The 27,764-nt window shown below is 37.3% G+C and overlaps 1 protein-coding gene across 7 annotated transcripts in view; it reads left to right on the top strand.

Moving 5' to 3' along the window:
* Positions 1–857: 857 nt before the first annotated feature.
* qki2 (QKI, KH domain containing, RNA binding 2) overlaps positions 858–27,764 on the top strand; it is a 33,684-nt gene continuing 6,777 nt past the window's right edge. For 2 of the 7 annotated variants that reach the window (XM_016293601.1, XM_016293599.1), the window contains exons 1-6: positions 862–1,594; positions 13,507–13,649; positions 18,053–18,169; positions 22,102–22,245; positions 26,244–26,331; positions 27,253–27,549. In XM_016293601.1, the coding sequence (XP_016149087.1) occupies positions 1,453–1,594; positions 13,507–13,649; positions 18,053–18,169; positions 22,102–22,245; positions 26,244–26,331; positions 27,253–27,549 (931 nt within the window). In that variant the 5' untranslated portion in view covers positions 862–1,452. Of the gene's footprint in view, positions 1,595–13,506; positions 13,650–18,052; positions 18,170–22,101; positions 22,246–26,243; positions 26,332–27,252; positions 27,550–27,764 lie in introns of all 7 variants that reach the window. The other 5 variants (XM_016293606.1, XM_016293600.1, XM_016293602.1 and 2 more) reach the window with 4 other exon arrangements.

The raw sequence follows: 27,764 nt of genomic DNA, 5'->3' as shown, positions 1-27,764 counted from the left end.
ACTTTAAAAAATGTGCTGATCAAGAAAATATGTTTTGCAGTGTGTGTGAGGTTTAGCTTGCTAACGCACGCTGTCCCTGCACGCTCACTCAGAGTCCAATCACAAAGGCGATAGGGACACTTAGGTAAGGAGGCAGAACCCAGTATGAATGCAGAGAACTTCAAGTTTTTTCTCCAGTTTTTGGATCTGTTTTCCTCTTGCACTTACCATAAGTTACATGGCATAAATCTGATCCTAGGTCAGCATTTCATCATCAAAAAGCTCCCTGCAGGAGGGCCTCTCATTCTGGCCTTTAGTTGTTAGAGCAATTGCTAGAGTCTGTGTCTATCTGCATAAGAATGCTGCCCACCTCACAGAGGAAGGAGGAGGGCCGCGAGAATGGATGAAAACTTTTCCTGTTCCTCCAAAAGCCCTTTCATTCCCCTCTCTCCTGTTTCTCAAACCTTGGCTGAGATGCACTCCTGCCAATGCATTTGCACCACTTTCAGAAATAAAACCTGCTTAAAGGGTAGATTTGAACATGTAAAATGCATGCTTATGAAACAAAGACAGTGAAGTACAGACACTGGCCTAGTCAAACTTGATTATAAGACCAAGATATCCACCATGCTTCGTCTAAGATAGTCTTATCTGTAAGACAGTCCATGTTTAAATATTTAGTAATGCATTGGAATGCAGAAAAAAATACCCACTTAGAATCTGTACAAGTCACATTGACTTTAATATAAGAACAACACGTCTATGGGAGCTCCTCCTCACAAGAAGTATATGTGTACGAGTTTGTGTGTGAGAAGGTCTGCATCTGCGTGAGAGAGGGAGAAAGGCAAAATTGTGCAGGTTTCTCCTCCCATTGGCGACTTCGCACGATGGCAATGTTGAGCAGTGTACTGAGTGTAGGGTTGATCATGATCATGTGACAGACAGCTTTGGGAGAGAACAGCTCTGAACGCAGAAACATCAGGCGCAACTAAAGGAGTTTCCACTGCGCGAGAGACAGAGCCTACAAGTGAACATTGCCCTGCTTTAAAACCGTTATTCAAGTGCTCTGAACGACGTCGACGGTCTGTGGAAAGTTCTGGGGAGACGCTGTTTTCAACAGCTTGGATAAAGAAACGTTTGGTGGCGATAAAACATTCTCTGTAGAAGAGGACAGACGCACAAATCTCAGCGGGCATGCGGGAGTTTTTGGAGTTATTTGACGGCAAGCACTCTACAAACAAATAAGAACTTTCGCAGATTCCTTTCGTTAATTGCGTAATCAGTTGGGTTTTTAAAATCCGATGATTGTGGGTGATACAAAGTTTCAACATTGCGTTTGAAAAGTAGCATCATCGGGGCAGGAGTTTGGAATAAAACAGGGAAAACGTATCAAACCCCTCCGTTTGCTTTTTTAGGGGGCTGTCCTGTTTCCCCGAATTTTTGAGCTTTTTTTTGGAGGGTAATATTTTAAACATGGTTGGGGAAATGGAAACGAAGGAGAAGCCTAAGCCGACTCCTGATTATCTGATGCAGCTCATGAACGACAAGAAACTGATGAGCAGCCTGCCAAACTTCTGTGGTATCTTCAACCATCTCGAGCGACTGTTAGATGAAGGTGAGAGTTCTATATATTTCTTTAAAAACAAAGAACACACTTGATTTGGGTTCGGAAGAACTGTGGAACTGTATCCTAAATATGTCGGTGTTTTTATTTGTCAGTTTCTTGATTGTTGTAAACAAGCTCCGGAGTTTGTAAATAATATCTTTAGATTTTTTTTTCAACCCAGTGAAGGATAACTTTTCTTGCACGCTCTACGCCAGGGATCCTCAAATCTGGCCCACGAGATCCACTTTCCTGCAGAGTTTAGCTTTAACCCTAATCAAACACACCTGAGCAAGCTAATTAATGTCTTCAGGATCATTAGAAAATCACAGGTAGGTGACTTTGATCAGGGTTGGAGCTAAACTCTGCAGCGCATTGGCCCTCCAGGGCAAGATTTGAGGAACCCTGCTCTACGCTATACATTATTATGCCAGTTGGTGGCGACAAGTGGGAGTCGTTTAGTGAGTATGAGTGAGCGAGTCTTTGAATCTTTCACTCACTGATTCGTTGTAAACGTCGAGTCTTTTAGAAGGACTGAAACAAATCTTATGATCCTTTATTAAAATTTGCGTTTATTAATCTAGACTACGGACTTACGTGTTTAAGGATCATATGTGTTTTACTATAGAAGACAAAAGAAAAACGTTTAAGCTGGAAGTGACTTTAATACACTAGTTATATTATAGAGACAAAAAGTCATTTCTACATATTCATAATTTATTCATCCTCTTCCTCTATTTCTTGTGAACGAGATTACCTCACTCATTCAGTGAAGAGGGTGTGTTCGTTCAGTTAGTCCAACCAATGAAATACTACTTTACAACTGTGCTCAAATTCGATTAGCCTGTGGTTTACTCAATATATAGGCTATGAAGCCAGGAAAGCCGTCAAAAGGAATTAAAGATACCGAGTCAGTACATGGAAGTAAATGAGAATGATTTGTTCATGATGAAAGAACACATTAGCTTAGGCCTATCGCTTAATAAGTCTGTTCAATGTTTTAGACCGTAACAGTCTAGAAACTTATGTGGTAAAATGATCAAGTTTTGATGTTTAACAGGCATCATCAAAGATTTTAAATTGTATTATTTCTTCCCTAAATGACAGTAGCTGAAAACATTTTTTTTTAGTTTGCTCAAATGAATCAATTACATGACCTGGAAACATCTCTGATCAAATCCACTGATTAAATCTGTACAGATGCATCCACTCACAAAACATCATTATGGGCCATGGCGCAGTTGGATGATACTAAGATTAGAGGAACTACTGGCTGTAATCGAGAGTAGCCTACTTGTTGGTTTTGTGAATTTAGTGGTAGGGCTATTTATAACATACTACAGTGGCAAGTCATCTGCCTAGGCTCTCCAGACCAGGAGTGCATTTCCCAAAACCTTTGTTAGCTTACTATGGTCGTTAGTTTTCTATTGAACTCTATAGGTAGCGAGTTGCTTTTGGGAAACGCACCCCTGGTTGGTATTGTAAAGCAAGGTTTGTACTTAAAGCTGGAGTTTACTCAGGGTTGATGCACTTTTAACACATTTGAATGCTGCAGAACGCATGTAACCAGCAGTTGTCCTCTGAGAATGCAGTGGAAGCTGAGGACCTGATAACAGAATCACTTCTCTCTTTCTCCTTCACATTCTAATCATACAGCCCATAGCCGTGGCTTATTTCATTCTCAGTTTATTGCTGATAATCCAGTGTACTAATATAAAGGTTATCACTGCGATACTTTTATGGAGAGAAAGGTGATCTGTTAGATTTATATCCACAGTATTTTACAATCCATTTCAGACTGAATTCAGTATTCAATTCTTAGTACACTGACTCTCTCTAGATTCATCATAACTCACCAAAAGCTTGTGGCATATTGAAATATGTGTCATAAATAACCTCACTAAGCCTGTTTTTTTCAGTTCCTCTGTTTAGAGCTAATTTAGCCTAGCCTGTTCTCTTTATTCAAGCATATTACAAACTAGATGGAGCTCTTAAAATGTTGATTAGCTGAAAAATTGGTAGGATTTCTTTGATCTAGATTTCCTCTCACTATTTACAGAGGGGTTCCAAATCACCCACTGCCTTTTGTATAGCTTTATTGTCTCATATATTTTCCTTGTATGAGGATCCCAGTTCTGTCAGGTTATTGTAAAGAGGTTACTATATAATAAGCTTGGTATTTTGCTTGAGCACTTGTAGGCTACCTTTTCTTTTCACACCCAGTGTGTTTTATGATGCCAGAGAACTCGTTGTTTGTGTCTGCAGTTTCAAATGTGTTCTTTTGGGGTTTTATTTATTTATTTTTTACCTACAGGTCAGCATGCTTACAGTTCCAGTTGTTTATATAGGTTTTTAAAAATTTACTGTTTATAGCATTTGCTCTTAGTGTGTATTGTATTTGTAGTGTTTTAAATTAATACAAGCATTACACATACTATTTGATAACTCATATTTGATATTGTGCTGTGTTATTGTTTCCAGGTTTTGTAAATCTCCAGCATGTGTTTTCCGAGTGCTGCTCTTTTCTTCACACTTCTTTTGTGTTCCCTCTAAGGAACAGATATTCTGCTGGTATGCTGCTTATTGAATTATTTGAGTAATTAAGCCATCATGGAAGAAAAAATATCTGGGAGAGGATCCAGAAGCAATGTTGAACCTCTCTTTGAAAACACTGGCTTTTCCTTATCTGATTTAGATATAAAACGGGACTACAGAGCCCCAGGGGGACCTACCAGTGAAATTGTTGCAAAATGTGCTTTTTTGTTCTTTTTACTGAAACTGTTCTGTTGCCTTTTATTATTGCGTAGGATAAATAATATTGGGCTTGTGTTAACAGAATTGCACAAATGTTATTGTTGGAGGCACTTTCAATAAATAAGGCCAAAAAAGGGGTCTGCCAAAGAAGGTGCTTAACCTTCAGAATATCATCAACCCCAGAAGGTCAAATATTGTATGGTTTTTTCCCTCTTCATTTTATAAGAGTTCTTTTTTCCTCAAATTTTTCTAAATGAAGTTTAAACCACCTGATTGATAAAATAAACTTGAATGCTTCCCATAGAAAATAGTTTCTTTGATTGTATTGTATATCAATAAACATTAAACAAACATTGAAACTAAATATGTATAAAATGAACTATGTGGTTCCTATAATTTAAAATATTTTATTCTATTTTCTATCAATAAATGTTAAATAAACATTGAAATTAAATATACAAAATTTATGAAATAAACTACAGGGTTCCCATAAATTAAAGAACAATATTTGTTTGCATTTTATATCAGTAAACAATAAATAAACATTTAAATTAAATACACTCAATTTATAAAATAAATTGCAGGGTTCCCCTAAATTAAAGAAAAATATTTGTTTGATTGTGTTTTCGCATACCACTTGGCTTAAAGTTTGCATCTTATGGAATGCGCCTTTAAGGGGTCATATGATGCGATTTCAATTTTTCCTTTCTCTTTGGAGTGTTTACGTCACGATGTGGGAAAATTTGCATAACGCCGCCCAAATTTTCACACAAAGAAAGAAGGTGTAACTTTTATTCTCGCTGTAGTATTGTTGCCGCCGCCGCCGTGTCGTGAAGGCACTGTGTGTTTCGTTGTGAAAGCGAAACTACTTTGTTTGGTCTTCCAAAAGAGGACGATATCCGCTTCGTCATGCCTAGAGCTGATCCGTGCTGGTCGCTGAGGAAATACATCAACTTCGCGCTGTGGATCGCCGGATTGGCTTTCACCGTGGACGAAGCGGAGTCCAGCCCCCGGTTGTCGCATGTGGTTGCCGCAAGCCTGCCGGACGCTCCTTCGTCGAATCCGCCGGCCGCGCCGTTCTCAAGCCCACCGGCCTCCGCTCACTCAAGCCGGCCTCCGCATACTCTAGGCCTCCGGCCTCCGCTCACTCTATCCCGCGGTGTGTTTCGTTGTGAAAGGGAAATTACTTTGTTTGGCCTTCCAAAAGAGGACATGACTAGAAATCAGTGGTTAAGTTGTATTTACAACACGGTTCCAGAACAGTTCAACCCAAATATTCAGATGTGTCCAGCGCATTTTATGAAGGACTGTTTCATGATTCTGGTAGAGTAGACTACAATGCTGTCTGTTCTGACTCACAGACTGTAAGTACGTTTTTTTATATTTAAAGAATTTGCCACTGACGATTTAAACACAAGTTTTGGGCAGTGTAGGGTAGCACTTGTTGTTTGTAATTTCTCTGATCACAAATGCAGACAGGATTTTATGTTTACATGGCGCGATGCAACGTGTAAAAAGACAGTATAAGTCATTATAATCCGTAATTATATCCCCACTGGATGCAACAAATGCCTCGTTTATAATGGGTTTTAATGTTTTTGTCTCATCGCTCCAGCCGGGACACGGCATCACAATATGGTAAGGGGTGTAACATTTCCGTCACACGCTTGAGGTATTCAGCCAATCACAACGCACTGGATAGCTGGCCAATCAGAGCACACCTCGCTTTTCAGAACGATGAGCTTTGTAAAAATCTACGCCTTTCAGAAAGGCGGGGCTTAGAGGAGAAACAATAATATACAGTATGTGGAAAATAATGTTTTTTGAATCTTAAACCACATAAACACATTTCATTACACCAAATACACAAAATGTTATTTTTAGCGACATCATATGACCCCTTTAAGCATTGGTATTTTTAGGGGTTATCTATCTTTATGCTTGTATTGAAGTCTGCCACTTAAATCAGTAATTTGGTAGTTTTCTAAATGTCTCCATAGCGTGATGTATTTCCTAAAGGGGTGAAAGTTGCTCCAGGCAAATGTGTTAAGAAAGTTAGAATTCTCAGTGGTGTCTTGACCTCTGATTGTCCTCACATTATGGTCTTGGGTAAAGAGTAAAGCATGCTTCTGTGGTCACCCCTTCCAAACATATACTGGTACATGAGCAATGAAGGGACGCCACTCTGACCTATAAACATCATGTGACCGTGACAAGGGCACACACAATGATCACATGGTTCTTCATGAATCTGTCACCACTTCATGACTGTTAGAGGTGCTGAATGTTCCATAGACAGAGATCAAGTGTTTGTGTGTGTGTGTGAGAGAGGGTATCAGGTATGAATGTGTGTTCCAGGAAACATTTTGTCACTTTACACACATAATTGTGTCCATTTTTTATTCATTTATGTATTATTTGAAATTTCTTTCAGTATGAGTGAATCTGAGTGAGTGTAGTTATATGACCTTTTCATCTCAGAATACATGTGACATCAGTGCTCTTTGATTTTCACTGCATTAAGCTATTACCTCCTTAGCCAGATCCCGTGACACAGACAGAGTGAGATACAGAAAGGCCCCGGGACCAGGGCACGGGTCGAGGGCATGCCGACTAGACAGATTCCCTCCAATTTCTGCAAAGTTCAGTCAGGACAGATGTTGCAAAATTAATATGCACTAAAATAATTCTTCTGAAACACTTCTTCATAGGGAACAGGTGAATGAAACTGGCTGAACTCACTGTTTAACCCAATGAAAAGCTACATCGGGGCGTCATACTATTTATGATTATATTTAGCATCAGAAACCTTTTTATGGTTTTTATTTTAAATTCATATTTTACATATTTTACTCCCATTCAATAGTACCATCAAAAGTGATACTAAAGACAAAAAATATCAGTTTCAAATAAATGCTATTTAAAAAAAACAAAAAAAAAACTTTCTATTCATCAAAGTATCCTGAAGAAATGTATCATGGTTTCCACAAAAAATATTAAGAATGGTTTTCAACATTGATAATAAATGTTCTTGAGCAGCACATCAGCATATTAGAATGATTTCTGAAAGATCATGTGAAGACTGGACGCTGAAGACTGGAGTAATGATGCTGAATATTCAGGTTTTACATCACAGGAATATATTATTTTGAAAATAATATTCAAATATTAAGTAGTTATTTTATATTGTAATATTTCACAGTATTACTGTTTTGATGTATTTCTGATCAAATGATTGCAGCATGGGTGGGCATAAGAGACTTCTTTCAAAAACATTAAAAAAATGTTTACCTCAGACTTTTGAATGGTAGTTTATATTCTATTATATTTATATCATCCATTCAAATTGTCATTACAGAATTTTACACATTTAGATCTACGATATGACATCAGTAACAATTATTTAAAAAAACAGGACATGATTTCATCCATCAGGAATTTAATGGTTTCTGAAAAGGGGTCACACAGACAGTTGGTTTAAAATTAGGAATCCTTTGTGATATCCACCGAAAAGGGACGTTTTTTTTTTCTTTTCTGTGGAATAACATTCACAATTGGCCTCAACTGATTTCATTCCCAGAGTAAAGCTAAATAAATACTGGTCCACAAAGGGATACAACACATCTGGCTTTGAATCTCAAACAATAAGAGTTTGTTTTAATAATGTTTAGATCTGATTCCTCTAACTCACTTTTTCGCAGTGGCCTTTCTGAATGAAACGGCTTTGTTTGGCAGTGGCAGGCAGATGTGCCTGGAGCTATGAAGTGGCAGCTATAATGTTATTTTTAAGTCACATCTCGTGCCTCTGTGTCAATCCTCATGTCGTTTGTGAAAGTGCTTTTCAGTTGTCCCTGTGTGTCAAATTTTTCTTTGTCTCCCTTTGGCTGTTTTCTTTGATAAGATAAATGTTGATTATCGAGCGTGTCGGTGATCTCATCAGTCTCCTGCTCTTCCCAGACAGCTTTGCTTGCATCTGTAAATACTCAATACTTATCTCACCCTTAACTGCCAGTTTGCCCACAGTAGTCTTCTTGACACCAACAGACAATCTTTCTCAGCAATCATCCAATCACCACAGCACGTTAGTGCTGACCATCACAATCACATCATGACGTTGTAGAGTTCACAATCAGAGTGATATGCACAAGCTGCGCATTCTAATTTTCTGATTGCCAGGAGAATCAGGATGACCTTAAAAGAAAAATCTGTCATTTGCTCACCCAATGTTGTTCCAAATCCTGCTTTTCTAGTAAAGAATGTTAATTTTGATGAACAGATCAAATGTTTAGTCTTTATTCTCTAATAAACCTGCCCTCCACTGTAGCTTTTAAGTGAAATATAATTCCTTTGGGACATCATGTCAGGTTGGATATCAATGAGATAATCAAACATTATTGGTTCTTGCGGCACATCACATGACCAAACATTATTGACATCAAACTTGGCACCATGTTTGTTTTAATAGCTACGACAGAAGACAAATTATTTAAATTTGAGTCTGTTTGTAATGTTATCATATGGTTTAAAAATAACTGGAATATAGTGCATGAATTACATAGACTACTTTTATACTGTCCATTTATGATGTTTTTGAGACTTATATGCTATGGTTCAATCATTTTGGGTCAGCAATTAACAGTTTTACTCAGCAAGTGATTTATTAAATTGATGAAAAGTGACAGGAAAGATTGATTATTATGATTTTTTTTGTTTAAATAAATGCAGCCTTGCTGAGTAGAATTTAATGACCCCAATTTTTTTTTTTATGTAGTGTATATGGGAAGAGCTCTCAAAAACTCTCCTTATGTATTCCAGGCCAAATAACAGCTTATGGGCTTGAAACATTAGGATTATTAAATATGACATTTTTATGCTTAAAAGGGGGCACATAGACTACTTTTATACTGTCCATTTATGATGTTTTTGAGACTTATATGCTATGGTTCAATCATTTTGGGTCAGCAATGAACAGTTTTACTCGGCAAGTGATTTATTAAATTGATGAAAAGTGACAGGAAAGATTGATTATTATGATTTTTTTTGTTTAAATAAATGCAGCCTTGCTGAGTAGAATTTAATGACCCCAATTTTTTTTTAATGTAGTGTATATGGGAAGAGCTCTCAAAAACTCTCCTTATGTATTCCAGGCCAAATAACAGCTTATGGGCTTGAAACATTAGGATTATTAAATATGACATTTTTATGCTTAAAAGGGGGATGTCATAAGTTATTGGTTAAAATGACTGTTGCAGTTGAAATAGATTTGCTTTCACCACAGGTATTTGGTCTGAAGAAGGCATTCAGTTTGAAGATATATTGTCAGAGCGAAGGGAAATATTGTTCTTGCATGTACACATTTGTTTTTACACTGTCACTAACAGCCTGACAATTGCAGTAACTGTCTGCTCTCTGTGTGCAAAAACGAAGGAGTCGGACAGTTTCCTGGCAGTTGACGAGTATCCAGATGGTTTCACTGTTTGAGGTCTACTCATTCATCCCTCTTGCAACCTTTTCTATCTTTTATTTTTTTTTTTTACCTTTCTTTATCACGTTTTCACTGTTCATCTCAGCGTCTCTCATCTCTCCCACACTGCCACAGATGGCCAACTTCACTGTCTCTGTATGGGAGACTGTAATAATCTGTTTCTGTTCCAAAGTCTTAAAACTCTCCGTTGCATGACATACACTTTACTGTGGAGTGGTGCGTAAAATAATAATAATTAAATAAAAGGATTTTATTTAAGACTCATCTGTGGCAACTTATAACTGCAGGAAAAGAGAACTATATATTTGTATGATGAACTAGATATAGGCATGAGTAAATACATTATAAAATATATTAAAATGGATAAATGTATTAATATACTATTTGACATGCATTAATATAATAATTAAAATGTAATTTATTTCTTTGATTTCTGTGAAGACTTACTCCAATCTTCTGGGTTATGTGATCCTTCAGAAATCATTCTAATATGCTGCTTTGGTGCTCAAGAAACATTTCTTCTTATCAATGTTGAAAACAGTTGTGCTGTTTATTTTTTTTTGTTTTGTAGAACCTGGCACATTCTTTCATTTAGAAATGGGAAGTACTTGGTTGATATTTGAATAGACAAACTTTCATAAATGTTTTGTATAATGTATAGTTTTTATCATTATTTCCGATTCTGTTTTTATATGAATTTGTGTGTCTGTGTATGTGCACTTATCTTTTCAAGCCTTATGTAATGGCACATACTGTGAAGCAGTGTTTGGTTGAGTAACCGCTTTGTCTTTATGCAGTGTCCAGCATGGTCTGGAGACCACCAGCTCTCGCAGGCAACAACACTTTTGTTCACTAAACGACCAAGGAATGTGTCTGACATCTCACATTAAATCGCACTTGCTTTTCTGCCAGCACATATCTCTGATTTCCAGTTCTTTCTTGTAAACTGTTTCAAAAAGTCTAAAAACTGCATCCAAATTTGCCTGTTTGAAGTTGATATAGGCACAAACTTCCCATGGCTGACACTAAAAGTGTGAAAAATACTAAAGGTGTCAGAAGAAGTAATTTAAGCCAGACGCATGACAGTGTGTCATTAGTAAATAACAGCAATTGAATAGTTTATCTGTAGCGCTGTGTGTTTAAAGTGCAGGAGCGCAGCTAGCATTATGGAGGTGATATTTATGTCTCGCCTGCTGCCATACCAGACCAACTGTATCATACTGTAGTATTGGACAGCTCGACTCAGATAACGGTAAACAAACACAAACTGTAATCAGAGTCATCCTGAGCTCTCTCTCTCTCTGTCACACACACACACACACACACACACACACACATGTAAATGACGGTCTACAGCAGCAGTAGGAAGGACTATCTCACTGTCTGTCTATGTAGTGGTTTTCCAGTGTCGACCAGTCGCCTGTAATGTTTGTTTTTAGTGCACTTGAAGGTTGTGCTAATAACAGCAAAACTGGGGGTGGAAAATTACATGTCTTATGTCATCTCAGCTGGTCTTCGGGGAATGGTTTAAACAGACCGTAGTATTTATTTTATTGTTTATTTTTAAATTCAGTCAATTTATGTATTTGTTCTGTAATAGTTTACGGAATCTCCATTTCAACCAAATAGTCATTGTTTCCTAGAAGAGCCAAAATGTTGTGTTTTCAAATTGAATTTTACTAAATGAACACAAGGAAGATTTTAATATCAGTATTCGTTTGAATTTGCACCAATATAACAATATGCAAAAATATTTTTATTAATTTAATAGTAAAAATTTATGAAAATAGCATGCAGAGACTTCTTTGAACATTTTTGTGTAATGCCATAAACCGTTGAATTGTTGAATTTATTCCCAGAAGTGAATCGAACTCGCCCCTTAAATATAAAGTAATTTTTGCTTCTGAATTTATGCTTCTGAATGATTCGCCCCAAAATGAAAATTCTGTCATTATTTATTCACCCTCATGAGAACAAGTGAGGGTTGTTCTTGTTCATCAAGCAGGCATGGCGTTTACCATGTTTGGTAAGATTAAAAAAAAAAAATTGTTCTGAAGATGAAGAGTCTTATGAGGGTGAGTAAATGTTGGCATAATTTATATTTTTGGAAGAACTATCCTTTTAGCTTTAACAGATGAATAAAAACCATTAAAATTGTGATATTCACAGTGTTGCTTGTTTAATATTGCTAGCAGAATTATTGTGAATATTGTATATATTGCCCAGCCCTTGTGACTCGTGGGATGAGTCATGCTTAGTCCAAAGTTTTGAGACTGTTGGAATGTTAAGCCATAGAGTCACACAAAACCCAGTATAAACTTCTGACTGACTGTTTAATCTCCTTTCAACACTCAATGTAAAGTGACCAATTATACCAATTTCATGTGTAACTGCCAGAATGTGTAAATTAATCGGCTTTGAGCTGATGTTTGGATTTGTGCTTCATTGTGGGACCTCGTATGACTGATTTCACTCCGAGGGTTTATTTTATCAGCTCTATTCGGAATGATAGCATATGGGCAGACGAAACCAGTCCCAGTTGGAATTTATTTAAAATATTGTAAATCCGAAAATGCTGTTTTAGGAATCGAAAACATGGTTAGATGCACTCGTGCCAAGAGCATGTGTTGCATGTAATTGACTGTAAATGTACTTACATGCTTGCGTTCACTAATGTAAGACATATGAGAGACATTGAAAACAATACTGGTCGATCTTCAGGACTGAGTGGTGTTGTCGGTGGAATTCAGAGGACCACAGCCTGCTGAGTACTGTTGAGTTATTGCTTATGAGATCTTGTTGAGGTTCTCGGCTTTGCTCTGGGAGGATCCTATGGGAGCCCAGCAGGCTACGGCTAGCTCAGCTCAGGGTTATATTTAGGTCATTTTAATCTGCAGGCCTGGGCCATGCTTTGATGTTGTCATTTTGAACCATATTGCACATCAGTGTAAATCCATTCTAATATACTGCTGCTTCTTCCCAATATCCTCCAAAGAGCTTTTGTTAAATAATAATTATTGCTTCAGTCTTTTAAGCTGGTCTCTTTGGAATTCCTCTGTTTGGACCGACGAGCATTCAAAAGGCTGGTGTCTGATTCACTCTTTGTGAATGCACATCATGGTGCGCTATGGCTGGCTGGGCTCTCATGCCCTTTAGGAGTTGTTTTTGAATTAAATAGCTGCATGAACTCATTAAAAGTTCTGCAAGTCATTTATAACAGAAAGTACATATTTTCTTTGTATTTAAAGATAAAGGAAGCAACTTATGAATCAAGATATGTGGAAAACTGCATTGTTTGTGTAGATAATACTGTTTTTCAAAGAAAGTGAAACATTTGACATGCTCTTTGTCAAAGTTTCGTCTCTCAGATGTTAAACCTTAAATGGATAGTTCACTCAAACATAAAAATTCTGTCGTTTACTCAACCTCATGCCGTTCCAAGCCTGCAAGCATATTTTGTAATCAAAAAACTTTGATACCCATTAACTTCTATTGTACATGTATTGAGACATGTTTCAAAATATTTTCTTCTATGATCCACAGATAAAAGTAACATATAAAGGTTTGGAATGACATGAGGGTGAGTAAATGGCGGTAAAATGTTCATTTTTAGATATAATCTCTATCCAAGTTTGAATTCAGGGTTCTTTTATATAATTGAGTTTTTAATGTGTCTGTTTGACAGAAATTGGAAGGGTACGGAAGGACATGTACAATGACACTCTGAACGGCAGCACAGATAAAAGGACTTCCGAGCTCCCGGATGCTGTGGGGCCCATTGCACAACTCCAAGAGAAACTCTACGTGCCTGTCAAAGAATACCCAGATGTAAGTATTACTTCAGCACTTTTCCAAAATAGAAACTTCATGAGTTTAATCCTTTGTTGGTCAGTTACTAAGACTTATTGTATAGATTTAATTTAAGTGTTCCCATATGTGTCCCAAATGCTTCCCAGTACCCTTAATGTTTTTCTTCAACTCATAGACTGTTGGGCAGTAGTTTACAGTTGAATCTCCATCAGTGTGGGTGCGTTTCTGTGGGTAAAGCAGGTGATTTATTGATAAGAACGAGTTCAGTCAAGTATGCACACAACATTAAGGCCAATAAAGCTGTTTTACAGCAGATTAGTATCTTAAAATAATCACAGCATTCATGGTATTTCTGGAATAATAATGTACAATCAGAAACTGCAATTTTACCTGCTGTAATGTGTTTATGAGGGCATACAATGCACCTTGACTAATGCATGTAAATAGAGAGAGACGTGTTAGTGTTAACACATGTTTTTGTAGATTACTCAGATGACAGAAAATTGGAAATTTGTCCATGAAAATGCGTTTATGACATGTGGATCCTCAGGGACTAATATTTAGTTGTTTTACACTTTGATTGTCTTACCTTAGACGTAGACACAGGGGAGCATGAGAATCCTGCAGCAGACTGATCCAATTAACTCGTCTCTGCCAGGACAGCAATAATCAAAAGACAATAATTAGCATGGTAAATATTGCTTAATACTGTGAGTCTATGCATTGTTTGACTCTCAGCCTGTGCTTCTTATTTGAATGCATCGTGACTGTTGAATCCTGTTTACAAGGGCCGCTTTCATACTATTCTCAGAAAACATAATTTATGCAGAAACCGTCATCAGGCCTGAGAGTGGATTACGAGAGGAGCCCAATCTGAAACATATTTTTATGTCAACTGAGCAAAGTGTTGGGACGTACGTTTTCAGTGTCCTGTTTATCTTGACCGTCTTTAGCATTGAGGTTGTGTTTAAGGAGACAGTAAGTAGACGGGCTGACAACTCTCACGTTTCTCCTGTCTTAAAGAGCTGATAAGAGTGATAGTAGGGTCCGGGTTAATCGAATTTGAATGGGAGGCGCGTAACAGGGGCTTCTCTATTTTCTATTATCTCTCATTTAGTTATAATTAACCTCTGTGCATTGTCTACTATATCAGGACAAATCCCAACCAACTACTGACAGCACTACATACTTTTAAAACAACACGAAATTAACTTGTTTTAAAAGTATGTAGAAGAAATCGGAAGCTCTAAAATGCAATACATCTCATTCTGATGCTGTTCTTGCATCAAGTAAACACATTTTGAAGGAAGAAAAGCTTTTGAATAGATTAGCCTGATAGATGACAACACACAGTAACTTCTGATCTGGTATCTACTGTCTAGTGTATTAAAATGTGATACATTTTGACAACCTGCTCAGAATTTCCCATTGTTGAGTGACTCATTGAGGTCACAAACTTCATAATGCTACGAAGTCATTTGTAACTGCGCACCACCAGCACCAGTAGGTCTTGTTAATGTGCAATATTGCTCAATTATTGTGATTATTCAGTCTCAACAATAAGGATTTTTCTGGCCTATTCAGATCTTTTAATTGCCCTGCCAACATTTTCACTGGCCACACTTCCAAAAAATGGTAGATTTTATTAGTGGCCAATAATACCAAACTACAAAAACACTTTTACTATGAAATAGTGGCATATATTGCAATGTAATACAGATTTCTCATTTTCTACCATTTCTATTGATGCTTTCAAGACTATCAGTAACTAATACTTACTGTTATTTTGACATAACTTTGTCAACCAGCTAGAGTTACCTTTAATTAATTACATTCAAATTCAGTTGTCCAGATCGAGTGTGCAAAGTGTGCAAATCTCAGAAAACCTGATGTTTACATTTGAATGTAAGATTGGAAGATACTAAAAGTGTAAAAAAAATAATAATGTAAGATCCTGTTAGATTTCCTCCACCTTGTTTTCTCGTTACAATTTGTTATGGTCGTTTTGATAGATCAGTTCGGGGCACAACAAATCCTTATCTTATCTGCAGCCATCAATCATCAGGCTTGTTTTGAGAGTGACTTTGCTCCCCTGTAATAGAAGCAGAATTCCGATAATCCTGCAGGAACCTGTCAGGGTTACCACCATCCCACCATCAGTGCCAAGTGTGGGTGAGAGACATGCAGGTCACTGGCCTTTATGTCCTCTGTCGCCTTTTGGAGAGAATGATCTAGAGCATTATCCCTCCTTTCATAGTCTATGTGAAAACAAATGTGGACTTTGACGAGGAGATGTGAGGGGTGGGCTATGATGATTAGTTTTCCATTCTGCATGCTCTCACTGTCTCTATGTAAAGACCGTTCAGAGTGATTCTGAGGCCGCCGCCTCAGTCTGTCATCCTCTTCCCACTCTTTTCACTCTAGCTGTCGACTGGTAATGAGGTTTTTCCAGTGCTTCATTGTTGTTCATTGAGAGCCACACACTTTAGATGAAGTTCTTAAACTTGTTAAAAAGCAAAAGGAAAAAAAAGACAGTGTTACGTCATTTTATTAGAATTCTGTGACTGTCTTTGTTTTTTTTAAAGGAATAGTCCACCCAAAAATGAAAATTCTCTCATCATTTACTTCACCCTTATTTTTTTTTCTTTTGGTTTTTATTGTGTTTTTAATCAAACAAAAGCAACCATGGTGAGCATAATATACTTAAATACTAAAAAACGGTAGTGTTTTTTTTTTTTTTTTTGTATTCAGTTTTTCCCTGAGGTCAACTTGTAAAATTAGTAACTAAAAACACAAAAATAGTTCTGCCTTTTTCTGACCCTTAATTTTTGTATGTTTATTTTTGGTGTTCTCCCTTTAAGAAACATTCCATTCTTTTGTGAATTGAGAAATACTGTCTGATCTACTTGCTGATCAGATCAGGTTTTTGTGATTCTGTTTTGTGATTCACAGAAAATTACACTCTTTGCAGCCTTAATCAGCATCACCTGGTGATCAGTGGGAATTTGGTTTGGAAATTATATACTATCAGTCACTTCAGTTGTCTGTGCAGTTACATAGACCAGCAGTGATCTCAATGTTACACAGCTTACCAATCAGAATGACAGGAAGGTAGCCAGATAGCCATGTCATTCCAAGAAGTTCAGCAGTTGCACAAACATTACCCACAAACAGTATAAACTACAATAACACAAGGACACAGATAGACATACAGACAGTGCCATCCACAGTACACAGAAGTCTGATGAGCTCATCTCTAAATATACAGCACAGAGAGCCAACGACGCCCAGCAGCTGTGAGCAGCCTGAGAAGGCATGAGCTTTAAAAGGAAGAGAATGCATTGTGACCCTGAGAGAGATTCAGCTGCCTGGCTTATCACTCAACCCTTTGTGACAGATAAGGTTAAATGCTGAAAGAGTGGCTCAGCCATAGGCCCACAAACGCCAAAAAGCACAATGTCCTGGGTCGAATCACAGCTCAACCGATCATTCAGTTTGCTTGACTAGTGGTTTCTATACTCAGATGTCACAAAATATAATTTATATTTTCTAAAGGGTTTGATTGAGAGTAGAAATTAGTGGAAATTGACGGTTATATTACAGACTAACAAATTAACCATTCAGACATCTCCACTTTTGGTCACGTCTGAATTGAAAGGAATTTAAAATTAACTTGGGTTTGGAAAATATTTTCCAGTAAATGGTTGTTTTGTATGACTTCTAAAGCCAAAATCATGTTAATTGGAACATGAATTTGCATTGGACCAAAAGCAATCAAGCACTATACCATAAGTCACACTGGCTGTTAAATACGGTAGGTATTTGTGTTTTATATGAGTCTTTGACCCCTTTGTTGGTTACATTTGTTCCATGTGACTTCTGTCAGAACCGGTACAGGGTGGAGTATGGTTAAGGCTTCCCCGTGGCAAATGATACATTCCAAAACCGCATTTGGTCTCTAGATGTTCCCCTTTCAATAAAAGGGGATTAGACGTTCCAAACATTCTGCCAGGGTTTTCAAAGTCCCTTTGATTGAATTATACAATTATGTTACCATGCTGCAGTTAACATCAAGCTCTGCCAAAGCTTGCATATGGGAGAACCATTAACTGAGGAGATGATGGTCTGTGCTTTTAACCTTGAGAATGTGATTGTGGCTGCCTCTGCATCTCTATACTGGTCTTTGTCAACTAAGTTGAACAGTGATTAAAAATCTCTATGCGCATATAAAATGAATGTGTGTGTGTGTGTGCACAGTGATCGAAACACACCGTTCTGTCACATCGAGAGTGCAACCCAAATTATTTCAGATCCATGTCAGATTTTCAGCACTGGGATGCTCATACCAGATGTGTGAAATGCAGATGTTTTCCACTGAAAGAACTCCCTTGTTTTCTCTACCTTTTGATGTTTCTTCACAGTTCAATTTTGTGGGAAGAATCCTGGGACCCCGGGGCCTGACAGCCAAACAACTGGAGGCAGAGACGGGCTGCAAGATCATGGTGCGAGGCAAAGCCTCCATGAGAGACAAGAAGAAGGTAAGAATTTTTTATTTACTTTATTACTTTTTTTTATTATTTTACTTTCTTTTTGGTTTATTTTTTACTATATTATTTCCTTTCATTTCCTTCTTTTATTATTTAAATTTCCCCTTTTTATTGAATATTTATTGTCTTTTCCCTTCTCTTTTGCTTTCCTTTTTTACTATTTTGTGTCTTCTCTTTCCTTTCCTTTGCTTTTTAAAATTTCTTTAATTCATTCGTTGTTTGTTTGGACTAAATGTTAATAACATGTTTTTATTGCATGTTTTTTTTTGCGAGGAAGACCATATACTGCCTTTGCGCCAGCACATAACTAATAGATGCCAAATGGAAAGAGACAAAATCCAGGCGATTCCATTTTAATGCATTTACTGCATGGCCTTCCCCACTGTAGAACTGAGGCAGATGATCTGCCTGCCTCCAAGGCTGCCTGACACAGAGGAAAAATGACTCGCATTAAAATGAAAATGAGTGCTATTAGAGAAAGGAGAATGCTCTGTTTTTCAAGCTCAAAGAATACTGTTTCACTTCCTTGTCTCGTCCTACACCATTTAGTCCAAGTTTTTAGACTGGAGTTCAATTTGGGCGTGTTGCAAATATCCAATACTCTAAACCAACAAGAACAGAACAAATAATGCTACTGAAGACTGATTTGTTTTAATGGCATCTATGCCTTGTAACGATATTTGATGTCAGACTATTTGCTTTTAATGTGGTATATAGACATTAGCAACTACGAAATACTGTCTTGAGTTCAGGCCTGTTTCCACAGACACATCAGGAGACAACTGTCTCCTTTTTGCATAATAGAAATCAATAGTTTTATCAGTTTAAGACTTTCGAGGATACGCCATCTGTGTTTATTCCTCACAGCACAACTTCCACTGCCTACACAAGCATGCAAATGAAACATTAAGAGCATACACGGTAAAATATTGGGTTAGAGGCGTTGATGAGATTCAGATTGATGGGGAATTAATGGAACACAATGAACCAAGATGCCTCAGGCAAAGCGCCATTCTCTCACTGTATTGCACAACATATGTCTACCACACCAGAGATGCTTATAAAGGCTGTTTCGTTGGTCAAGACAGAAAAACAGACTGGTGGCTCAGCATTCTTTGCCAGACGAGGTGTTGCACATCTAGGAAGCTCAGAACAGACAATTGAAATCGAAAGTTTAAACCTCAGCTATTTTCTCAAGTTTGACATTGTTTTCTGACAGCAGCCACTAGGCTTATGCTTTTCAAAATGCTCCTGTCATAATAGCATGTCAAAATTAAATCTGTGAAGAGTGCTTTTGAACATTGCGCGAAAATGAACGTTAGATTGTGAAACCATCAAGCCCTATAGTGTTCTGCAAACTTAATTTCTGTAACACTGAAACTACTGTGACAGCAGCACGAAACTTGTGCATAAATCCTGTGAAAAATTATGGCAATCAAGGAACAGAGAGAAATAAGAAAAGTTACAGCCAGGGGCAAACAAGTCAGGCGTCAAATGGAGATGCCATCTGCATCTGTTCTCTTTGCCTAAATTGAATTTACTGTCACATTTCTTGGAATAAACACACAACAGGGTTAGGTTTCTGGTCTGTGAAAGGTGTTTGCTATTAGAATTAAAGGTTAGCTTTTCCATAACATAAAATTTTAGTTTTTGTACTCATCTTCATGTCATTCCAAACCTGTATGACTTTTTTTGTCTGTGGAACACAAAAAGAGAAACTTGGCAGAATGTCCTAGCTGTTCTTTTCTGTACAATGAAAGTGGATAGGGACTAAACACTGTCAGGCTCCAAAGCAAGCAAAAAAGCAACATAAAAGTAATTTAAGTAGTGCATATGACTTGTATGCTATGTTTCAAGCCATTTGATAACTTTGTGAGAAACATGACATTTATGTTCTTCACACTGAAATTTAAGTTATTCACTGAAAATCTCATGGTCACCGTTCACTTTCATTATATAGAAAAGAACAACTTGGATGTTCTCCTATTAATAACTCCTTTCATATTCCACAGAAGGAAGACATACTGATTTCGAAACCCATGAGGCTGAGTAAATGATGACATTACTTTTTTACATCAGTTATTCCTATAGCAAACTGCTATGTTTATAATATCACATGACAAAATAGTCTGTTTACGCTGTAATTCAGATCATGCAAAAGGTTCATGCATTTGATGGTTGGAAGTGAAATAGAGATTCTGAGTTTGGAGGACGTTTGTGTACAAAATAGGTGCACATATCCTAAGAAAGCTTGCTAAAATCATCATGTACTTTTTGTAATTTATAGCTTGTGTTGGATTGGCCTTTTACGTTCACTGTTGATCTATAGCTGTTATCGTAAAATGCATCATGCAAGCAACTTTTTCACACTTTGCTGTGTTGTGCACAAAATTGCCTACCCACCAAAGTAGGCCAGACGAAGACCTCTATGCATTGTGCTGCTGCTTAGACTGTTTCAGATTCAAAATCACAGTTATTATTAGCACATAACCAGCTGTGCGCAAGACTGCAGCCTTATCGGTTGCACATATTTGATCATCTAATTACTCTATTCTGAGGAGGTGGCAGCCACTTATTAGCAAATACAACGCCACCAACTGTGATCTGAGACTGGCGTCCTCCGGTCAAGGATATGGCCAGGACTTCTATGTCTTTGTTTCTCTCATTCAAACTTTACCCTTGAGGCCAAGGCGATGTCTGTGATTGCTTGAAGCGGGAATCTCAGAAGCCGGCGAGCGAGTTCACAGTAATTGATTGTTCTGTAGGCCTGAGCTCTATGTCGTAAACATAAGCCCCGCTGTGATGAAAAACCCAGCTGGAGACAATGCATTCAATAAGGCTCAATGCTTGGGCCCGAATGCCCCATTTCTATAGCAACCGGCTCGTCACTGCTGTTGACGGTCTGAACCCTGAGATAAACTGACAGTCACTTGTCTCCAGGCTAACTGTTGCTACATGTCTGTTGGTGTCTTAGGTTTATGTCCATGTGTAGCTACAAATAAGAGTCCAGAAAAGTTTTCATGGTAACTGGGGTACCGGGTATTCATGGGAAGTTGTCTGTACGGTCAATCGATCCAAAGTCTTAAAAATGTCCCTGGAAAATACTTTTGAGAAACGTCTTGTTGGAAATGTGGCCTGGCGGGTTGTGCACGTGCTTTGACACGTCTTCCAGTGGCGCTTATGCGGGCGACCCAAGTTACAGTAATTTCCCAATCCCACCCAGCCCTCTCTCACTGTTATTTCCTGTCTCCTCTCTGACTGTCCGTCTCTTTATTTTTATCCTTTTTGTCATTTTAAAATCCTGTATAGACTCAAAAACACCTCTGGGTATTTATTTATAGTACAGTAGGGGTTGCACTAACTAGCTGTCAACTTAACTGTAATGGCCAAATATACCAGAAATTAGTTTCTGCTAAATTCAGAATTAAAGAGTTGCCTGTCTTGCAATTCATGAGTTTGAAACCGAAATTTCTGAATTGAAATTGCTAAACGAAATTACCAGAAATTAGTTTCTGCTAAATTCAGAATTAAAGAGTTGCCTCTCTTGCAATTCATGAGTTTGAAACCGAAATTTCTGAATTGAAATTGCTAAACGAAATTATCTATCTATCTATCTATCTATCGTTCTATCGTTCTATCTATCTATCTATCGTTCTATCTATCGTTCTATCGTTCTATCTATCTATCTATCGTTCTATCATTCTATCATTCTATCTATCTATCTGTTGTTCTATCGTTCTATCTATCTCTACTATTGGTTTTAATAGTACATTTTAATAATCTAAAAATGTATGAATTTCATTTAGAATTTCAATTTCAAATTGCAATTCTGCATCTTCTCTCTGATGTCTCGATTCAAATTCAGGAATTGAGTTGGTGCACAGCCCTGGTTCTCAAACAGCTCTTCTGTTTTCTGTGAACAGGAAGAGCAAAACAGAGGAAAGCCCAACTGGGAACACCTGAACGAAGACCTGCATGTCCTCATCACTGTGGAAGACTCTCAGAACCGTGCTGAGATCAAACTCAAGAGAGCCGTTGAGGAGGTCAAGAAACTCCTAGTCCCTGCGGTGAGTGATTTGTTTTCTATGTCCTCTATGTCTATTTTTTGAGACTAGATTTTTTTTTTAAATGTGTCGAGTGGCAAAATCACATCGATTCACCTCAACAAACAAGACTCATGGAAATGTTGCTAAGACACTGATAAATGTATTTAGGAGAACACGCATAATCGAAAGATCTGCGCTCAGCAGGTCTTCTGTTTCCCCGCTTGTCGCTCTGCATCCTCAGACAGGTAGATGTGAGCAGGAGGCAGAGAACAGGGTTGCTTGCCTTCATGAGTATAAGCTTGTAGCCATTGAGCACACATGACTCCAGATGTGCAAAGGTGAGCACCATAGGCAGTTTTTACTAGGCTTAATTACCTTTGCTTATAAATTAATGAGGAGCACAGGACTGAAGGGTCAAGACTCGAAAAAAACCCCGCAGGGGACCAACGGAAGTCTCAGCATTGCTCTGGGACAGAGCTGAATGCCAATTAACCTTTGGGTCTAAAGGAAGTGACAGCAGGTTAGAAGGAAGTGCCATTAGAAGCCTAGTGAGAAATGTTCTTTTTCTGTAGTGTTTTCCACCATGTTTTTTTTTCATTATAATATAGCTATGAAGCTAGACATAGAAATATAGCAATATTCTTACATCAGAGTTATCTAATCTAAGCAGAAAACATTAAAATGTCAAGAAGAACAATTTGCTTTTTAAACTAAAATGTAAGATTTAAACTAGAAAAGGATTGAAATCAAAATTGGACCTATTTGTTAATACAGTTTCCTTGTCCTGATTTTTCACCTGACATTACAAAGCCGCCACCTTTTTAAAAATTTTAATCCATCATGTAGAGACATAATTCAGTCAATTACTGTTTGATAAAATATAGTCCAGCCCTACATTTTTTTTTATTCTTGTTGAGTATCAGTAAAAAAAGTGTGTAACCCATTTTACTGGTGTTCAACAAGAATAAAGATATAGGGCTGGATTAGGCTATATATTTTCTTATTTATTGTTCCATTTCGTTCAGAAATATGTGACATGATTACAGATAGAAAATGGGTTGCGAATCAGTGTTGTTATTGTTAACAAACTAAAACTGCTACTGAAACAGTAATTAAAATGAAGCTGAAATGAAATATAGTATTGAATGAAAAAAAACTATAACTTCAAAAAAGTAGAAATGTTGCCTACTGCCGTAAGTACTAAAATTGAAAGAAATTATTAAATGTAGAAATATAAAAAAATACTAATTCTAAAGCCATATAAAGTTAAACTAATTAAAATGAAAATATAAAATAAAAAAGCTCATTTAAAATATTCATAAATACTGTAATGCATATAAATACACTATATACTAAAATTACACTGTTGCGAAAGCCGTTTTGTGCCTTGTGTGCAGTAAAGAAAAAATACTTTCTTAATTTTGGGGTATTTCTTATTGTGAACAACAGCTATTTACCGTAGAAAGCATAATAGAGTTAGTAGCGAGTGGAATTCGGGAAATTTGTGTAATTGTGGATTGTAATCCCTTCTCCTCTGTCAAAGAGAGAGGGCTTCTGGACTCCCTGTGGCGCTACCATGGTAACCCTCTTGGGGATGCACTGATCCTTGATTGACAGGTGTGCCCTTTCTCTGCAACAGGATCCTGAATGGGGAGTAAGCTCTTTAGAAAGTTTAGCACTGTTTACTCCAGGAAGCTTTCGTCTTGAAGGTAAACCCACTGCAGTTGTGTTTGTCTTCATCAAACCATCCAGGGGAAGAGTATTCAGCTTTATTTCTGGTCATTGCCTACTTGTTCAAACCTCTGAGAAATAGCTTTTTGTAATAGAATAGTGTCTGAAGAAAATGTTTTGATGTTTATTTTGAATTAGGATTTGTTCTAGTCAATGTCATGTACTGATGCCACTGAAGACTTCTTTCACCATTGTTATTTTATAAAATAATTAAGTGTAGAACAACATTCTTGTAGTGTTTGTTTTCCAGCTCAATTCCCAAAATATTCAGAAGACATCTTTTCCCCTCAGAGAATAGAATCTGTAGTCTTTGTTCTAACATTGTTTCTTTACTAAATTGAATGGTGACTAAACTAAAGCTTTGGCATCTAGCATATATTTTTTTCAGTTAACATTTTTTCTAAACCATTCATCGTGTAATGCCAGTTTATGAAAAGATCATTTGTAGCACATACAGTTTTTCTACTACTTTTCCCCACCGATTTTCCTTCTAAAAGCTAATGGGAAAGATGTGGATTTCACTAGAATAATTCACATTTTTATAATGTTGTTGTCAAATTCAACTAATCCTTCATCAAAAGTTTAGAATTATTATAAATGTTTAAATATATTTTCCCTAACACATAGTCTGACCTAGTGGCTGATATTCACAAGCTTCAGTCATTTGGCTGGCAGATCTCAGCAAAGTAAGCAGAGACACACACACATATACACACACACTGATCCCCGTTTGAAAAGCCCCGCTTTTCTCTCGCTTCTCTGCTTGCTGACATGGTTCATATTATTCTGTGGACTGTCTGCCGTGCCCCTCCCTGACCTGCTCTGAACTGTCTGGGAGCTTGACGAAAATCCAAACTTTTCAAATCTTTTCTCTCTTTTGGGCTTAAATTTTTATACTGTTGCTGTTAGCCCAGTGCATTTACGTCTGTTACATCCGCAGATAAATCACTAGGAGATATACAGTACAATGGTTTAGATCAGTGTTTGTTTGAACTTCTTGACTCCAAAGCCTCCTGTTGTCTACAATATTCAACGGCCTCATAACTTACCCAGTTGTTTATGATTTAAGAATTAATAATAATAAGCTCAAAATTACTTCATGATACTCAAAATTACTTCATGATAATTTTTTAAGCGCTTGCTTGGCATAACTAAAAAAAGGTAAATTAATTTTAAATATGTATTTTACATATTTATATTTTTAAAATATATAATTTTATATTTGTTAAGATTTTTACATGGCCTTTCCAGGTCTATAAAAATCCAAATTTTAAAAAATTAGGCTATATATATATATATATATATGAAATAGTATTAGACTACTCCACAGTCTTGAAACATACATACATACATACATACATACATACATACATACAGGTTTTTCAAGACTGTGGAGTAGTCTAATACTATTTCATGCATTCGGACTTATTTACACTGCTAAAAAGTTGGATTCTCATGTTAAACATGACCAAAGTCTCAAAAAGCGAGTTGGACGTATGAAGAAGTATTTCTGTGCCAAAGACACTCCTTCAGGGTTCATATAAGTTTCAGAAAGTTATTTTCACGTATGGCCCTGTATGACGTCATAAAGGGTGGGATTCCTTGAATGGGCACTTCTCCAGGAAGAGCGCATGCACACATCAACCAGAGCGAGAGCAAGAGCACGGCCATCAACGTGATTCATTCAGTAATTTGTTAGCCGTAGTTTAAGTTAATAAAGTTTTAGTCCCCGTTTTGTTTATGTTGACGTCACAACTTGCAGATGATCGCTATGCAAAAGCTGCACATACTCCTGACTCTTAAGCTCCGCCCACAGCACGCCTTTAGGAGCTCGACTGTTTTCAGAGAGAAGCGTAAAGCTGTTGACCGCTTTGAAGTTTGCTGAAGGCCTCTAATGGGTCCCGGTCCCCTGGTTGAGAGCCATGGGTTCATATGGACCACTTCATCATAAATTGACAAAACAGTGTCCACTTCAGAGGAAGTGAACTGCATAAGGGGAAAACGGCTTGTAGGATGAGCCGATGGAAAACAGAGAATGTTGAGAGTTGCTGCTGTTGAGAGTAATAAGATCTGTTTCTTTAACCTCCTGCTCCTTGGGCCTGGCTTGTTTAACAGTGGCAGAGTAAATCATCTGCTAGCTGTTAGCAAGTGTGAAACATTAGCTTCCCTGCACCACTGCACTGCATTCTCAAACATTTGAGCAGACAAAAATTTAAATTGAGCTTTTTAAGTAAGCTAATAAGTGTTAAATTATTCCTAACAGCTTTTTTTCCCCTGTGTGTGTGCAGGCCGAAGGTGAAGACAGCTTGAAAAAGATGCAGCTAATGGAGCTGGCCATTCTCAACGGCACTTACAGAGACGCCAATGTCAAGTCATGTAAGAATGACATTATCAAACATCGACCTGTGTTTGTGCAGTTTCTCTTCCCCTCAAATATCAATCTCATTTCTTTTTAAATTTTTGTCTTTTAAACACAACTCATCTCTTTTGGGATTTTTAGCTTTATGTTGACATCACTTGCAAGAAATTGCAGTGATATATTGACATTCATCAAACATTCTGTTTAGAGATTTGTTATAAACCAGTCTTGTAAAACCAAATTAGTTAAAAACTAGTTTTCTTCAGTTAAAGGAATAGTTCACCCAAAAATGAACATTTCGTCATCATTTACTCACCCTCATGTCATTCCAAACCTGTATGAGTTTCTTTCTTATGTTGAACATAAAAGAAGATATTTTGAAGAATGCTGGTAATCAAACAGTTGTTGGTCCCCGTTGACTAACATAGTATTTCTTTCCTTACTATGGAAGTCAATGGGGACCAACAACTGTTTGGTTCTTCAAAATATCTCCTTTTGTGTTCAACATAAGAAAGAAATGTATTAAGGTTTGGAATGTCATGAGGGTGAGTAAATGATGACAAATTTTCATATTTGGGTGAACTGTCCCTTTAATTCAACCCAAGCCACTTAACAAAAATCTTGCACTCAGTCTTTTTGTAGATAATTTCAGTTTTAGGTATGCTGTCTATTTTTGGTTTATATGAGCTTTTTTAAAAAGGTTTGAATTTTGAATCTAATAGACTATAATAGAAACCTAAACTTTTATTTTGTTGCCATGAAAGCTGTCCATGTGGATGAGTTAAAATGCACATTTCTAATTTATTTTTGTGTGAAAATATTTGCATAGCTACTAGTTTACTTTTGAAATGTAAGTCAAGGTAGATTGATTAGCCCCTCGATTTCTTTTCCCCCTCACATCTTTGTGTATTTGCTCTTGTGCATCTTGTTCTGTTTAGCAGCCTTAGCCTTCTCCCTGGCCGCCACAGCACAAGCTCCCCGCATTATCACCGGCCATTCCCCGGTGATGCCCACTGCGGCACTGCGTAACCCTGCACCTGCTGCACCCACCCTCATGCCCCTCATCCGACAGATCCAGACCTCTGCCATCATGCCCACAGGCACGCACCACCCCGCCGCAACCCTCGTACCCCAGACCCCTGAGTCAGGCATCATCTATGCACCCTACGATTACCCCTACACCCTCGCCCCAACCTCCATTCTTGAATATCCTATTGACTCAAGTGGTGTTTTAGGTAAGATATTTTATTATTTGTTTCCTACATTTTATTTTATTTTTTTACAGATTATGCATTTAACACAATTTGGTGTTAGGGCTGGGTGGTATGATAGACCTGGTGTGATACATTTAATTTAATTAATATTATTAAATAATTAAATAAAATTAATTTAATAATAGTAATAATAATGTATTTTAATTATATAATAATACATTATATATATATATATA

The sequence above is a fragment of the Sinocyclocheilus grahami genome, unplaced genomic scaffold (assembly GCF_001515645.1).
Source record: "Sinocyclocheilus grahami isolate Dianchi unplaced genomic scaffold, SAMN03320097.WGS_v1.1 scaffold305.1, whole genome shotgun sequence".
Taxonomy (NCBI): domain Eukaryota; kingdom Metazoa; phylum Chordata; class Actinopteri; order Cypriniformes; family Cyprinidae; genus Sinocyclocheilus; species Sinocyclocheilus grahami.
The sequence above is the reverse complement of the archived record's forward strand: the minus strand, read 5'-3'. Positions and strand labels throughout refer to the sequence as shown.